At 34.9% G+C, this 16,095-nt stretch overlaps 1 protein-coding gene across 6 annotated transcripts in view; it reads right to left on the bottom strand.

Annotated features, from left to right (window-relative positions):
• Window positions 1–16,095, bottom strand: part of LOC109030046 (protein lap4) — a 219,768-nt gene that overhangs the window by 5,935 nt on the left and 197,738 nt on the right. For 4 of the 6 annotated variants that reach the window (XM_019040792.2, XM_019040793.2, XM_019040795.2 and 1 more), the window contains 7 exons: window positions 7,247–7,352; window positions 5,810–5,830; window positions 4,571–4,627; window positions 3,779–3,905; window positions 2,401–2,518; window positions 1,121–1,234; window positions 161–400 (listed from right to left, as the gene is read on the bottom strand). In XM_019040792.2, coding sequence (XP_018896337.2) covers window positions 161–400; window positions 1,121–1,234; window positions 2,401–2,518; window positions 3,779–3,905; window positions 4,571–4,627; window positions 5,810–5,830; window positions 7,247–7,352 — 783 coding nt within the window. Of the gene's footprint in view, window positions 1–160; window positions 401–1,120; window positions 1,235–2,400; window positions 2,519–3,778; window positions 3,906–4,570; window positions 4,628–5,809; window positions 5,831–7,246; window positions 7,353–11,199; window positions 14,695–16,095 lie in introns of those variants that run through there. The other 2 variants (XM_019040794.2, XM_019040797.2) reach the window with 2 other exon arrangements.

Here is a 16,095-nt window from a genome sequence, read left to right as displayed (position 1 = left end):
GTATTATCAACATATAATTCCATCCATTCTTCAGAGCACTGTCGAACATTTTCTGGATTTAATTTTCAAAATTTATTATGAATGTATTCCACCTAGGTTAGCTTCAATCAAAGGCGATCCTAGTGTCAATGGGACAGATGAATCAGGCAAAGTATCTTACCTCGATTATATTGTTCTGTTCGTCTGCCAGAGCCGTCCTGTTGACAACATTGATGTTGGCGTTGGCTATATTATTGTTGATGTTACTGATTTTATTGTTGTTATTTTGACTGTAAGTTTGATTGACGTTCACATTTTCAATAATGGCCGCTTGCTCTGTGGATTCAGGGTTTGTCCTCTTATCCAGATTTCCAGTCATTTCGCTCATCTTCTTGATAACTATCTGCGCTTGCAGAGCGTCCTAAAGACATGAAAATACAGAGTATAATTAATGAACCATCAGACATAGGATCTTAAGCGATTGATTAGGAGAAAAATAAGCCTTTTTGATTTTCTTCAATCTAAGATGGGAAACTTTTTTTTTGCGATTATCAACACACGCTGCTGAGTACTTCGAGGATAGAATCGATTGCTGAATTGGAGCTTCCTGAGCTGAGAAACGAGTGTTTTTGTCGATTTTCAGGATTTACTCATATGCTTCATTCGTAGGTTGTGAGAGCCAAAGGACTCATTAAGTATTTAAGGCCAGAGAGTCAAACACCAAAGTCATTTTAGAGGGGACTGGCTATATTTCAGCCTGATCTTCAACTTTCAATTTTGAAAAAAAGAAAACTGAAAATTCAAAAATACTCAATCTCACGAGAATTATATTAAAACCGCTGATGCGTTTCAGGGCTCTATTGACAGACTGACCGAGTTGGAGTTCAGCTCTGAGGAAGAAGGGGGTTGAAATGCGTCCGCAGTTTTACTTTACTTTTTAACTAGACTTTATTCATTAGTTAGAATTTTTCAATTTGCCGATTTTTTAATTTTATTTAAAAGCCCATGGTTTGTTACTTTGGTTTCCTATTTGTTTTGTTTCGTTTTTCGTTACTTTAGGTTTGGTTTCGATTTTGAACCCAAAATTTTAGCCCATGGAAGGTCTTTGTCACTGGTTGTTGGACAGAGTTTCATTTCTTACCTGCTCCAAAGATTTAAGCCGGGCTTGTCTCCAGGCTGCTCTTTTTTCAGCATTCAGCGCTCGCTGCTCTGCTTGAGAAAGTTCTTTGTCCGATTCATCTGCTTTCAGTATGCCCTGAATTTAAAGAGAGAAAATAATGTAGAATGCAGAACACCTTAAGATAGTCATGCCAAAACAATTTGTAGACGTCCAACCCAACCCAACTCAAGAGATAAGGGGAAAAAAGTGCTAGTAAGAGCTGATGGTTTTTTAATTGACATCCTGTGTGACAAAATCGCCCCTCATTTGGGGAAATGTAAAAAGAAATTGCAAATGGAGATGTTGCATGTGTGAGGGATTTGCGATTTGACTGTTGATTCTTATGTAAAAGTTTGCACGAAACACGATGGTGCCACTGGTTTTCTCTGAAATCGTCTCCCAAGCTCAAAAAAAGCTCTCAAAGTGAGGCCAAAATGGAGGGGATATCCCACCCTACCCTAAGAGTCCACCTCTACATCAAGACAAACTCTCCATGCAAAGATTGGGAGCAAATACATTAGCAGGGTTGCCGTGTTTTCAGTTTTGGAGTCCCCAAATGAAGTGGCAGCCCTGTCAATGTATTTGCTCCCTATATTTGCATGGAGAGATTGTTTTGATGTAGAGGTGGACTCTCAGAGTAGGGTGGGATATCCCCTCCATTTTGGCCTCACTTTGAGGGCTTTTTTTGAGCTTGGGAGACAATTTCAGAGAAAACCAGTGGCATCATTGTGTTTCTCGCGAACTTTTACATAAGAATCAACAGTCAAATCGCAAATCCCTCACACAGGCAACATCTCCATTGATGAAGTTATAATTTTTAAAAAGCTTCGAAGGATGACAAAATCTAACATGCGTCATTCCCTAAGCTAATGGTTTGAGATGGTGTTCAATCTAGCTTCACAGCAAAATGAAAGGTTTCCTGTGTCAGTGTAAATGGATACAAAAGGGACCCAAAGCAAACCAAAGGACCTTTGTCCTGGTGGCCTGTTTGATAGTACTGCCCTCTCTTTTAACTCTTAATGGTGCACTATGCTAAAAATTAACTCATTAAATCCACTCGAAACATTTTTATGGCTGTTCTACTGAAGAATTTTTTTGTCTCCAGACAGGATCAGACCACAGAAAAGGAGTAAAAATCTAAGTTTACCTACTTTCCTTTATGTTTAGTTCAACGGAGATTTAGAATAGAATGTAAAAAAACAATGGAGGTAGTGATACAAGATATTATGTTAGTTGGAGATTAATTTCATGGTTTAACTCACGTCCTGAATGAGCTTGGTTTTCAAGCGATTCTCAGCTTTTGCAGTGCGAACAAGGCCAGATGAAGGACTTATTACTGAATCGTCGGGTATATCAGCATTCAGAATTCCAGAGTGACTTCTATAGAAAAAAAAAAAAAAAAAAAAACAAGAAAGACATGAAACACATACTAGACTCATTCCTACTGAAAGGAAAATTCATCAAAAACAGTCTCGAAAAAACTAATTTTTCTCCATAATTTTGATGATCTGTTCTTCTACTTTCAAAATTTAGTTTGGAAAAGACAACTTTTGAGGTTGGTAAAATTGGAAAGTAAAACTGACCAATATAATACATATGTATTATCTGGAGGTGTACAATGAATTAAAATTTAATCACAAACATGATTGATTTTTATTTATCATCATACTTGAAGCAGAATGGAAAAATTAATCTTGTTCGAAATTTCTGCTAAATTACTTTAAATTTTCATTATCCTGATAGTGGACAAACCCCAGTCCCTGACAGTGAAGATTGCATTACGCATATTGGTAACCCAGTGAAAACAGTTTGGCCGCTCATATGCAACGCTTTGGTTATATGGACGCTTTTAATGTTGCTGATGAAGATTTTCTAGATGCTTTTGTTGTAGAGGTTGCGAAAGCATAATATAAAAAATAAAAAGTCAGCTACATAATTATTTTAGCATAAATTAAGTCAAGTTGACTGCTCGGATTTCACTCGTGTGAGGTCCCCTTAAGTTAGATTAGGTTTAGTTTTTATAGATTTCTCATAATATTTTCTCTCTTTCCGGAGTTTCAATTACTCTCCACCTCTTTCCCTGACCTCTGATCGATACCCCGACTTCGATTTTTATTCTTTTAATTATGCTGACTTTGGCTGAACTATGAACGATTTCCTCAAATTAAGGGAAGAAAACTCATAAGTTGTTGAAATTGCTGAACTGATGTGCTACGCGCAAAATTCTCTCTGAATTTTCCTGTGAATTCTCTTACATTTTTAGGTTGCTGTAAATTTACTTTCCAGGTTTTCCATACATTTAAACCAGGAAATTGGAAAAAGTCAAGGTGCTTCGGGAGAAAAGATCTTTCCAGAGAAAATATAGTGAGCCAACCTGATAAAAGAAAACAACTACAGGAATGATTATCATCTACTTAAGTCTTTTGAAAAGTTTCTTATGGAATTCATGTTCTTCAACTTCTTCTCTTTTTTTTTGTAAAGAAATTCATAATATAATGAAGAAAAGAAAAGGATTGCGCAGTTATTTTATTTTTCTTCTTTCAATTGGAATCAACTTGCTTATTAATTTTTTTACTATAATTGTTTCTTATTTGAACTGATTAAAATAAATAAAAAGAAGATTGTAATTTTTCAACTTACGATGATGTTTTGACATCTGACAAAATAACGTTCTTCATGTTCTCATCAAATTCATCCTCCATTTCACGTTCTTCTGAGTGGGTCATCAGTTTTAAGTCGTCTTTGGATAGTGTGGCAATTTTCTTTTCTGTAGAAGAATTGAAAAATGTGATACGCAGACAATATAGAAAATATATTTCAAAATAGAACTTCCGTAATCGCTATTTCTGCATATAGGGAGGCAAAAGCAGATGAAAAATAGCTTTTCACAGATCACTCTCAGCTCTGTTACCTTCGACCAAAACTTCTACTTGATTTTTTTCCCTTAGTAACATTGGCTCTCGTTGGAATTTGGAGGAAATTTCCACTTCTGGAAATTTGAATTATGGAAAAAGACTCTCAGAAATTGTTTGCCCACAATAAAATGTCACCGGATAAAGTTTTTGAGCTGATACGCTACTCGCAAAAGTTCCTCCCAGTTTCCAAGTCACCATATATTCCCTGACTTCCCAGGTTTTTAGACTGCCAAAAACCTTGATCACATCTATTGATTTAATGGTTGTTTTTCAATAAACCATCAATCGAATCAATGCCAATTAGTCCAGGCTTTTAATTTTTTAAGTGATCATGAGTTTTGATTCAACAGTAGGTTTTTAAATGATTGTCAATTGAATTTTTTCAAATCGTCGATCAAAATTGATTGAATCTCTTCTGGTCAGTTTCCGTTTCCATTAATCTATTGGTTCGATTTTACTAAAATGGTACATAATGATACTTTGAATATGAAATTCTGTAACTGGGCTCTGTATTTACCTTCTTCCTGCTTGAGTTTCTCTAACTCATCTTGACTCAGAAAGCTGAAAGCTCGCTCTGCAAAAAAAAAATCACAGAGGTGAAGTAGGAGTTAAAGGTATAACTAACATGCAAGAAAACATTTTGCCTGCATTGGTTTAATACATTTTGAAAATTGCGATGGAATTTCCTGGACATGCGGTGACTTACTTAATTGAAAAAACGTTTTGGAATCAAAGAGGTAGGCAGAGGGGAATTAAATTTTTGGGTCGGGAGTTGACTTATTTGAGTTCTGAAATTTCTTGCATTCTTGTTTTCTCTGCAAAAAAAATTCAAGATGATGGAGTCTAAAGTAAATACTGAATTCGTTTTTTCATTTTTCACAAACAATTATGGGGGTTTGGTTACTAGTTGCCATCTACAGGAAATGAGACTTTGGTTCAAAAAATTTCAAATTTGAGTTGCTGATACCACAACATTGAGAAGTATTATAAAAATATTGATCAGAAAGAAGAGCCTTAAGATATGAAGCCAAACCGAAATAACAGAGATAAGAAGATTCCACTTCAAATAACATAAATTAGAGAAAATTATTTTTCAAAATCTGGTCTGCCACGCTCAGGGCAAGAAATTGCTGTATTATCTTGCAATTTAAAGTATTTTATAGAAACAAAAATTAACTAAACAGCTTGTAACTTATTTTCTTAGGATACTAAACAGAATTTTCTATCAAAACGTCAAAATCTGACTTTTTGACCTGCCTGGACGAAAATAGCTCTTCTAGATATTTTGCCTTCGAGGACTCAGGTCCTGTTTCCCTGTAGACGGACAGTGACGATGGAGCATTAGGAATTTCTGATTTAAGCACGGGAGGAACACCATGACATCACTATTTTCCTTTAAAATCAACTCCTAAGCTCAAAAAGTGGAGAGTTTCACTGGATAGTTTCACCGTGGACTCTCAATGCACCATGGGGAATCCTCTAATCTATGGCCTCAATTTAAAGAGCTTTTTTTGAGCTTGGGAGTTCGTTTTAGAAAAAACCAATGGCACCGTCGAGTTTTTTGCAAAACTTTACAAAAGATAAAGTACTTAAATCGCTAATCCTTGACACATGTAAGGGCTTCATTAAGAATAATGTAAATAACATTGTTTTTTCTACTAACACTCAGACAACATATATGTTCTCATGCAGTTTCTCCTATTTTTCTCTTCACAAAAGGTTCAGGGCACATGCACGTTAAAATTTGAGTTAATACCTGTATTCAGATATAGTCCTGCTGCAGATGGGCAACAGTAGGGAAAGAAAAGTGAACAGATATGTTACCATTTGGTTTCTAAACATTAATATCTTAAAGCAAACTTAGATTTCAGGAAGAGTGTATTTAAAAGCCACCCTTCTCCAAGGTTACATCTTCTGAGGGAGTCATTTCTTAGTTTAAGATAGACTTTTCCTGAAAATTTCAGGGTCAGAAGCATATTTCTATACATGTGGTAGCTCTGCCAATTTCATAGCTTTAAAGGCCTTATCCTCTGATTGCAAGTACATACATGTTTACATAAAATAAAAACATGTTTTGACAGCTGAAATTTTGGAATTAGCAAAGGCTACAAATGCCTCTCTTGATCTGAGATGGGGCCCTTTAAAACACTGCGATTGATGTTTTCGCAATCAGACATGATACCTGGCATTCTTCCACCTTATAGTCCGAGAGCCTGACGACATTTTGGGACAAACTCGGGACACAAGTCTTGACTTTTTGAATTTGAACTGACACAGAAAATGGTTGTCTGCCACATGTTGGCACACCCCACAACGTGGCCAATGATCATTTTCAGTGTCAATTTGAGTAAAGCTATTGATTTAAGTGGTCAAAACTTGTGTCACGAGTTTGTCGCAAAATGCCATCGGGCTCTCGGACTATTAGATTGCGCAGTGATGTACAAGAAGCGATAGGGTAAATAAGTGATTCATTGCTCGCAAAAGACAAGGGGAAAGAAAATGTGGAATGCACGACCTCCGTCAATGACATCTTACTTCTTGTTTTTTAAACTGTGTATCCAACCAATGATATTGGAAGTACAAACATTGTTACTCCAAACAGATTTCGCACAAATTATCAAATGGATTTTGTACTTTACTCTGATCTATGAACTTCTGTCATTGAAAAACGATCCAGTACAAACGGCCCATTAAAAATGTGAATTACACAATGATTTAGCAACTGGTAGTTTCTTATGAGCTCAGGCACAGATTCTGAACATAACTGCTGGCACCATTGTATTTTTGGCAAAATTATATGCGTTGAAGTAGCTGATTAAATTGCAAGTTCCCAAGTGATACAGAGATTCTGGGACCAAACTCAAAATAAATTAAAATATAGGAATTATATCGGCTAAATTAGAGCAGCTGTGGTCACTTGCAGCTGTGTGTGTGGGGTTAGATTGAATCAAATTTTTCCCAGTTAAATATCTGAGTTTAAAACATCAAAAAGGTTCCACCTTTTGACAGCTCCAGGCTCATCCGCATCCATTTTATTTATTTAACAACTAAAGTTACCACGCATTACTTGATTCTCAAACGCTACACTGAGCTCCGTGCATAAAAGTGTCCTTGAAAGCCATAAAATTCTTGGAATCCTCATGATTTCTTGTTACAAGGCTTAGAGATAGAGATTAATGATATGATCACGTACCTGGTTTTGGTGAAGGATGGTTTTGCTCCTCCATAGCCTTTTCGAAAAACCTCAGCTTGTCACTTACGGATTTTTTGACAGGACTAGCTGGTGTTGGCAAAGGTTCCTGCAAGAAAATTTTATATAATTTTAGTGGCTATGCATAATTAATCAATAAAACAAGAACACATAGACAAAACATAGACTAAACACGGGTGAAAACAGATGGAAAGATAGATAGTCACACGGATTTACACTGCTATGCTACCTGAAAGAGGAGTGACAATCAGTTTTTCAAAATTGACTTATTTCTAACATTTGATCATTTTCAGTTGAACGAATTGACTGATCCTGCTTTAGTAGAAAAATACATCTTCAGTAAAGGAAGGAAATGTAAAAAAAATAACTGAGCCAATTACCGTCATTATTGGCAAGAAAGCAGAACGTACTGATGCCACCTGCAAATTGGCGTTCTTACTACTGACTTGTATCAGATTGATCTGATTGTTAATATTTTGATACATAACCATGCTTGATAGTGGAAGGAGCTGCATATTAATGTCTTGTGTAACATGGAAATACTAAATCCTTTGTTTTGAAAGTTAAAATTTTATTGCACTTTGTGCAACACAATGTGAGCTTTATTAATTCTTAATAATTTGAACATCATCCTAAGCCTAGCAGATAGTTATTGATAATTTTACGACAAACTTCCAATACTTTTATCCTTTGAAGACTAAAAAGTACACTTTCCCAAAACTTCATTACTGCGCATCCACTCTCTTTAGTTGGTAGCATAGCAGAGCAGGAAGATGAAAAGAGACAGATTAAAATAGGATCATTCAACGGTAAGAAATCGGGAGAAGATACACATAAGAGAGATAAACTAAGACAAATCAACGAAGAAATCAAATAAAAAAATAGTTGAAAAATATTAGGGAGCTGAAACAAAACAAACGTTTGCATTCATTTCAGTTATACGCACGCTTCAAAAATGGAGTTTTACAAAAAGAGTAAGAGAGAGGTAGAAGAGAAGAAGAAGAAGATGGGCAGGAAGGAAGAGAGAACCGCATCCAAAGAGAGATCTAAGGTGAAAAATTGTTTACCGTTTCATGGCTTGAAAATGTTTCTTCTGTAGCTGATCTGTCAAAAACTGTCTGAAAATTAACCGGCTTTTTAAATGGGATCAAATAAAATGAGCTCTTGGTTCACAACAGTTTACAGAGTTCATTTGAAGTCACTTGGTTGTGAAATCCCAAACGAATATTTCGAATCAGGAGGGCGATAAAACATTAATATTTCAGATGCTATTGGGGAGGAACTTCAAATCTCAATCGTCATGTTGATTAAACTGAAAAAAAGCAATTTTGGCTTCGACCAAATCTCACACTAAATTCAAGAGAAATTAAGGTTTCAAGAAATCTAATCATAAACAGAATTATTAAGATTAGGTTTGGTGAGCCCCACAACATAGATGACAGCAAAGGATTGCTAAAACGATACATGGAATGACTTGATCTAGAAATCACAGAGCCTTCCTGAGACAAGCAAGAGGCGCTTCCTTGTAAGGTAGTAAATGGTTGGTAAATACATTTTTGAAGACAAAGAAACTGATCTTTTTCATTACTTCGTAGAAAAATTATCGATTGCTCAAAATGTTTTATCATTTACGTGGAATACGGATTGGATATGAACAAAACTTTTCTTAGCCAAGGTTTTGAAGAAGAGGACTTCATATTTTAAGACCCTCAGAATATGTTGTGGCACATTTGAAAAATTAAAGAGGAAAATTAAGAAACTATTACTCAGAAACGTTTTCAAAAAGATCTTTAAAAAAGAATTCAGTATTCAGAAAGTTAGATTCAAGGCTATGGACTATTCTTTAATTGATACTTTTTAGGAAAAGCAATAGGAAAACTTGAATAGGTAGAGGATAAATCATCATAGATTGTGCAGCCTCAAGGACATAAAATCTATCACATTTCACAACTTTTTTCTAAATTTACATCACTCAGTTTCTTCTCTTTGTTTTGAGTCTCAGTCAGGAATTTTTTGCTCACTTTGAGGGTAAATCACGATTTCTTTCAAAAACAGGATGTCTTTCAAGCACCTCCCAAAAAGTTTCCAAAGAATCAAGCACATTCAAAGCCTTAACAAAAATTTCAAAGACCGCACAAACCTTGATTACTTTTTAACATGTTTCTCAATCGCCCTAATTGAAAAAGAGCAATTATTGAACTGATTCCTAAAAAGGTATTCTTCAATTGAGGGGGAGAAAAAAAAGATTTCTTTCCTTCCAGACTTTCAAATGGCAGTAATTTAAGTAATCCTTACGAATTTCTAACTTGAAAACAACATCTTTGAAAAATTAAACGAACACTCCACTCTATTGTGAGACTTCTTTCAAGATTAGTACCCAGTCTGTTATTGCAGGAAGCAGTGATAATTTGAGAGAGCAAAAAAATATAAATCTCGATGACAGTCCAACCGTTTCGAAACAGACCTTTGAAAAAATTGCACTCTAGGGCAACCAAACTTGTTTTTTTGGACAAGTGTGTTGATGACAAGAAAAGAGGAGGAAGCGGAACTTAGGATGGTATTATTTAAACTTTATTTCCTTCAATATTAATTTGATAATCTTCGATACATGGAAAGCGTTAATGATGATGATCTCCATCACTTAACAGGTTAGACACATAAGAGAACAGGAGTCAAATGTTGCTCATTCAGGTGGGATTGCACTGAAATCAATGGTACAACTCTGAGTTTTCTAATAATCAAGTGGTTTCCTCATGACCAGATACACTGTTTTCTTTCGGTTCTTTCACTTCTGCCAACTCTTATTTTGAAACATAAATGTTTCGAACTCTGCACCAACTCAAGCCGAAAATTAAAGGAACAGCCCTTAAATACCTAACTTCAAAAATCGTCTCATCTGGCATGGCTACAAACATTCGCACCCATCAAGACCAGATTCAACAAACTGCTGCCTGTGCACCAACCTAAAGAACAGTACATATGAAAGCTGTATTGCTGACTTGCTACAAAAATGGTTTATGAAGATACTTGATTCTGTCTTGCTATGGAGAAGAGAGGTCTCCAAATTAATGATAAAGAGATTTCAATAAAATTTGTCTAATTCCAGTCTATAAAATCGACTACTCGACAAGGTATAAATTAACGCACCATGCATATGTACCCTCTTTAAAATTTTGCACAGAAAGCAATGAATACAACAGGAGGCTTCAAAATCAACTTCCAAGCAAAAATCAACACGAATATTCAACACTGATCAAATAGAGCTCAAAATATACAAATGACGTTATTTGTATTTTTGATGAAAGACTAATGTTGATTAAAAACATGTATACCTTCTTAAGAAGTGGATTTTGGAACTGCTTGTTGTGTGGATTATATGTAATGTACAATCTTGTATAGAAAATATGTGTCAGAGGGTTTTAGTTTGTAACTTGTCTGGTGTAAACAACAGAGCAGAGGGAGCCTCATCAGTCATCTCATGTTGTTTTGGGTCTTCTTAATTTAATGCAAAGTGATTTAACAGTGCATTACTCTTTGGGACCTCCATCGAAAGTGATAATTCCCATTTTATTACTTTTAACCTTCTTCGACTGAGGCGATTCATATTTACATATATTACTAGTTATTAGCTTATCTGCCACAAAATTGATGTATTTGGAAATTTGGTCTAGCGTATTGAGGGTGGGATGGGGCAGTCTCAAATCTAGCATTTCAGTATGATAAGATTTACCGACAATGCCTTGCAATACATACGAAAAATGGTGGATTGGTTGCTAAGCAATGTTGTAATCCCCCCCCCCTTACAAAAGAAAGATATATCTCTCCTTTTCGAATAAAGAATATTAGTTCTTTCCTATGGTAAATTAATTTCAATGAAAACACATTGACGTTATTTTTTCTAAACAACAATTAAAAATTCCAAAATAAAGTAGGTACTGGAAGGCAAGCATTTTAATGAAATAGACCAATTAGTTAACTTCATCCATTGGATATGTCTGTACAAATAAGGTACAAATATAAAATTACGAGTATTGCACGGATTAAAATAAATTAGACATTGAACAGGAGCAAATGAGTGAGACATTTCTTGTGAGCCCATTCAGACTCATTTGAAAGCGATACAAAAATTTAGCTTTTTAAGTATTAATGTAGTTTTCCCTGGGAAACATCAATTTATTATAAATTATCTACCTAATACCATTTATTTTCTGAAAACGTTAACAGCTATTGAAATCACAGAAATTTAGAGTAGTTATTACTAAAAACCTCAACAGTTCACAATGATTGATACCATCCTCCCATTTTGTGATCGACTTGAAAAATAAACTTCCACGGAGGAAGTCACATTTTCACTGTAGATTCACAAGAAGCTTTCCAACATGTGTTACAATCAACTGATACTGAATGAAAAATGTCTAATTTTAAGTCACACTTGATAGTTATTTTCATAATTTACCAGTGACCACAAATAAAAACTCGTCCTTTCCCTTTGACTAACCATCTTCTAAAACGAGTGAGAAAACATGACCGATTAAGTGCAACTGTTCATATACCTTCTGGTTTTTCAAATTTAGCTTTTTAATTTTTAACGTATGCCTCGACAGCACTACTTTAATGACAAAAAAGACAATTGTATTTTCAGTGTCAATGCAGAAATGCAATTGGATGGAAAACTACGAAATGGAAACACTTCTGCCGGATTACTGGTGATCAAAAAATGCGAGTGAAACAGAGAAGATTAAAATTTTTCAAGATGAGATCTTTGTTCAGGCAGTGTTTTTTGGACCAAACTCACTGTCAATAAGGCTTCTTGTTGCAAGCAACTTAGTGAAGACAATTCATTTGGAGACTACTTATCCTTAAAAACACCAACAAGACTTCTTCAAAAAAAAAAAATACGAACATGGATTGATACAAAAATTGCGTTATCACGTTAACATGGAGCACACGGATATAAGCAAAATAATCTTCGAAATGAATCTTGTAAATACAACCTTTATCAATTAATAGAAATAGAAATAGACACACCAGTCACCCCACCTGATACAACCTTTGGCAGTTACCAGGAAAAATAATTGTTATTATGCTGTATGCTTCACGACTATTTACATCATAAAACATATCGGTGAGAATGTGCATCATCACACATCACATGTGCTGGATATGAGAGAAACGGGTCCTTACAAAGCCGTCTAATTAAATTTTAGATTAATAAAGTGAGCATCTTCAGTATGAATTTTTGTTATGTGATTTTAAAATTCCTGATGTAGTGATTGTAAAACAGGCTTTTAATTAGGTCCAATCTGATTTGGCTAGTTCTGTTTATTAAAGCCCCTGGTTTGTTCCTCCAAAATAAGCTTGTGTAAAGTATCTTTTTCCAATAACTCACGGCAGTGCTCAAGCATAATGTGCTCACCGTTCCTTGAAAAGAGAAAGTGTACATCCCAAAGGAAGGTAACAATCAAAGTTTGAGAGATCAAGAGGTTTTCTGAGGAAAAACAGGTTTCGGGGCTGTATTTCAACATAATTATAACCTATACACATTGGAGGAGGACCGTTTTGCCTGATGGTACTGCATAATTTTAACAGCGTAAGGGATTTTAGGTTTACACAATATGGAAATTGCACAGAAGATTGTGCAGAGAGTGGAGAAGTCCGAAAATGGGCGTTACACAATAATTTACCGCATTAGACTATACGAATAGATTTTCCCTAAAATAAAAAATAAAATTTGTAAGTAAAAAAAATTACTTCCTTTAGTCTGGAGATTTTGGCAAATTTAGATTTAAAAAAAGATTTTGGCATTAATGTTCAACTCATAACAAACATCACATTACTTTCAAAACAATATTTCAATTGATCTTGGCAGCATCTTAAAATAAGAAGCTTTACGTTATACGAACGCTGAAAAATTCTGTGAACGTTAGAAAATGTGATAACATACTTGCAATGATAAAACAAAGCATTGTTAAAACGCGTACATACAAAAAAAAATTTAAAACCTCAAAAATATTGTCAGAAACCACGATATCATACAGACAAACACTTTTTAAATCAATAAAACAAACAATTGGATCAACAATTCATAACATGGAAACTATGAAATAAACAAAAATATAATGGAATCCTGATAAAAACTGAGCTCAATATAAAATATATTTTATCTTATGTACAAATGAAAATCTTTAACATGTAAAATAAAATTGTTGAAAATTAAACACATTCATCTTTACTGAAACTTAAGATTACACAATTCTTATAAACATTAATTAGTTTGTACTTGTATGTATGAACATACAAGATGATAAAAAACATACGTATCTCCTTGTTAAACAATAAACATTCAGAACGAACTGGGCAATTTCTCAAAAATTCCGTAAAAATTGTGCGAATGATGAAAGATCTTTACAAGTACATTCCTCTATTGCAATCACCTGTATTCTTAGCCACTAAATTGTGTCGTCAACAGCAGTAAAAACACCGCAGAAAAACGCAATAGAGCTATCACAAACTATGTACATAAAACATGTGAGTAAAAATAATTGGGAGCCTATGAATCTCATCTCTTGAATTAATAGACAGAGAGACTGGAAATTATAAGAATACAGCCTCCTTGATTTGAAGAATCTTCATCAAATGAGAAATAAATGAAACCGTTAAATTCTGATATTTTACTCAGCAATTCACCTTCTAGGATTATATGCCTACAGGCTGATTTACATTTTCACGGTCATAAATTTGTTACAGATGCCTTGTTCAATGAGATTTACACGCTTTGATTAGTTAGTGCTGTGCTTTTACATAATATTGCTCAAGGACTAGGAAAAAATAAATCAATACAAATACAAAAAAGATATGCTCATGATGGTACTATCTTGTGAGGTCAAAAAAGAGTATGAAATACACACCAATATAATACATACAGAATGTTAAATTAGCGGAAGTGATTTTACTAATCTTTACCGTTAATCAAACAGAGGATCTTTTTTTAAATGTCTTTTTACTTCAAACAAGAATTTGTTTTGATGAATGGTGATGCTTCACAAGAAAAAATTACCTTAGTGTTGTACAACTCCAAAACTATTTTTCTCAGCACAGTGCATCATACATTTTTTTACATTAATCCATACCTTAAACAAACATGCTCTCTCTTAAAACTCTCAATGTGCATAACATAAAAAAACATGTTTTTTATTCATGCCAAAAGAGCGGACTGAATTTTCAATTAGGTGAATGTATGTCATACTCTTCAATTAGGGAAGACTAAATTAGAATGAAAGGAAAGAGTTAGATTCTGCGGGGATTACACGACCGAAATCAAGGTTAATAACACGCAGAGGTTAGTTAGCACCAAAAATACAAAAAATTACAATGAATAACTGGGGGTTAGTCCACTGTTATAACTGTGATGCTGATGAAGTTGAAAGCGTCTGCAAGAAAGGACAACACAGACATGGATTAAAATATTAAACAGTGGCAAAATTCGTGTGAGAAGTTAGTTGGTTGCGCCAAAGTAAGTTAACAGTATGCAAAATTAAAACTGTCTGGAGCAGAAAATCGTACTTTCTTATTGATTATTTTTTAGACTCTTTAGGTTGAATCTTACTATAATCCCCATTTTGGCTTACAAGGGGAGCTTCCCAAGTGTAACCGGAATTTCGAGTTGAAATTTCGCATGAAGATACTAGAGATGATTTTAGGGATGCCGTATTTTTTCGTTTTTTCGAATGGGTCGGAAAGCCCTCAAAAAAAGGGCTAAAGATGCGGAAAAAACGCGTGCGCTAGCGGCACAAGGTAAACGTAGGTGATAGAGGCTCTAAATCCTTATCAGTACCGCATGGCCAAACGGTAGCGCGCTCGCCTCGCAGGCGGGAGGTCCTAGGATCGGATCCTGATTACAGCTCGTAATTTTATTTTACTTTATGCTTGTTTATTTTTCACTTACTTATTTTGCACCATTCGCTCCGCAAACCGACTTACGAGGTAGAACACGTAGTGACTGAAGATTTTTTACAAATGCTGATAAAAACTCGAAGTTTCTCTTGGATTGAAACGTTATATGTAATTGAACAAACAAAACACTCTATAACTCACCAAATTTCGTTGCCGAGCTGAATTTCCGGAGTATCAGTCGAATCTGTATCTGTATCTGACTGATACTCCGGAAATTCAGCTCGCAACGAAATTTGGTGAGTTATAGAGTGTTTTGTTTGTTCAATTACATATAACGTTTCAATCCAAGAGAAACTTCGAGTTTTTATCAGCATTTGTAAAAAATCTTCAGTCACTACGTGTTCTACCTCGTAAGTCGGTTTGCGGAGCGAATGGTGCAAAATAAAGTAAGTGAAAAATAAACAAGCATAAAGTAAAATAAAATTACGAGCTGTAATCAGGATCCGATCCTAGGACCTCCCGCCTGCGAGGCGAGCGCGCTACCGTTTGGCCATGCGGTACTGATAAGGATTTAGAGCCTCTATCACCTACGTTTACCTTGTGCCGCTAGCGCACGCGTTTTTTCCGCATCTTTAGCCCTTTTTTTGAGGGCTTTCCCGACCCCATTCGAAAAAACGAAAAAATACGGCATCCCTAAAATCATCTCTAGTATCTTCATGCGAAATTTCAACTCGAAATTCCGGTTACACTTGGGAAGCTCCCCTTGTTAGTTTCTTAAAAACGGAGGTATGATGTAGAGACAGTTTTTAGTGTTGAAAACAAGAAAGAATTTTTAATTTAAAAATATCTCTTAATGTTGATATATATGTCTGATAGATAGTTTTTATTAAAGAAAGGCATCAGTAAAAAAATGGGAGTCGTTTTTTTGATGTTCTAGA

Source organism: Bemisia tabaci, chromosome 7 (genome assembly GCF_918797505.1).
Source record: "Bemisia tabaci chromosome 7, PGI_BMITA_v3".
Lineage (NCBI taxonomy): Eukaryota > Metazoa > Arthropoda > Insecta > Hemiptera > Aleyrodidae > Bemisia > Bemisia tabaci.
Note: the sequence above shows the minus strand (reverse complement) of the source record. Positions and strands in the feature narration are given on the sequence as shown.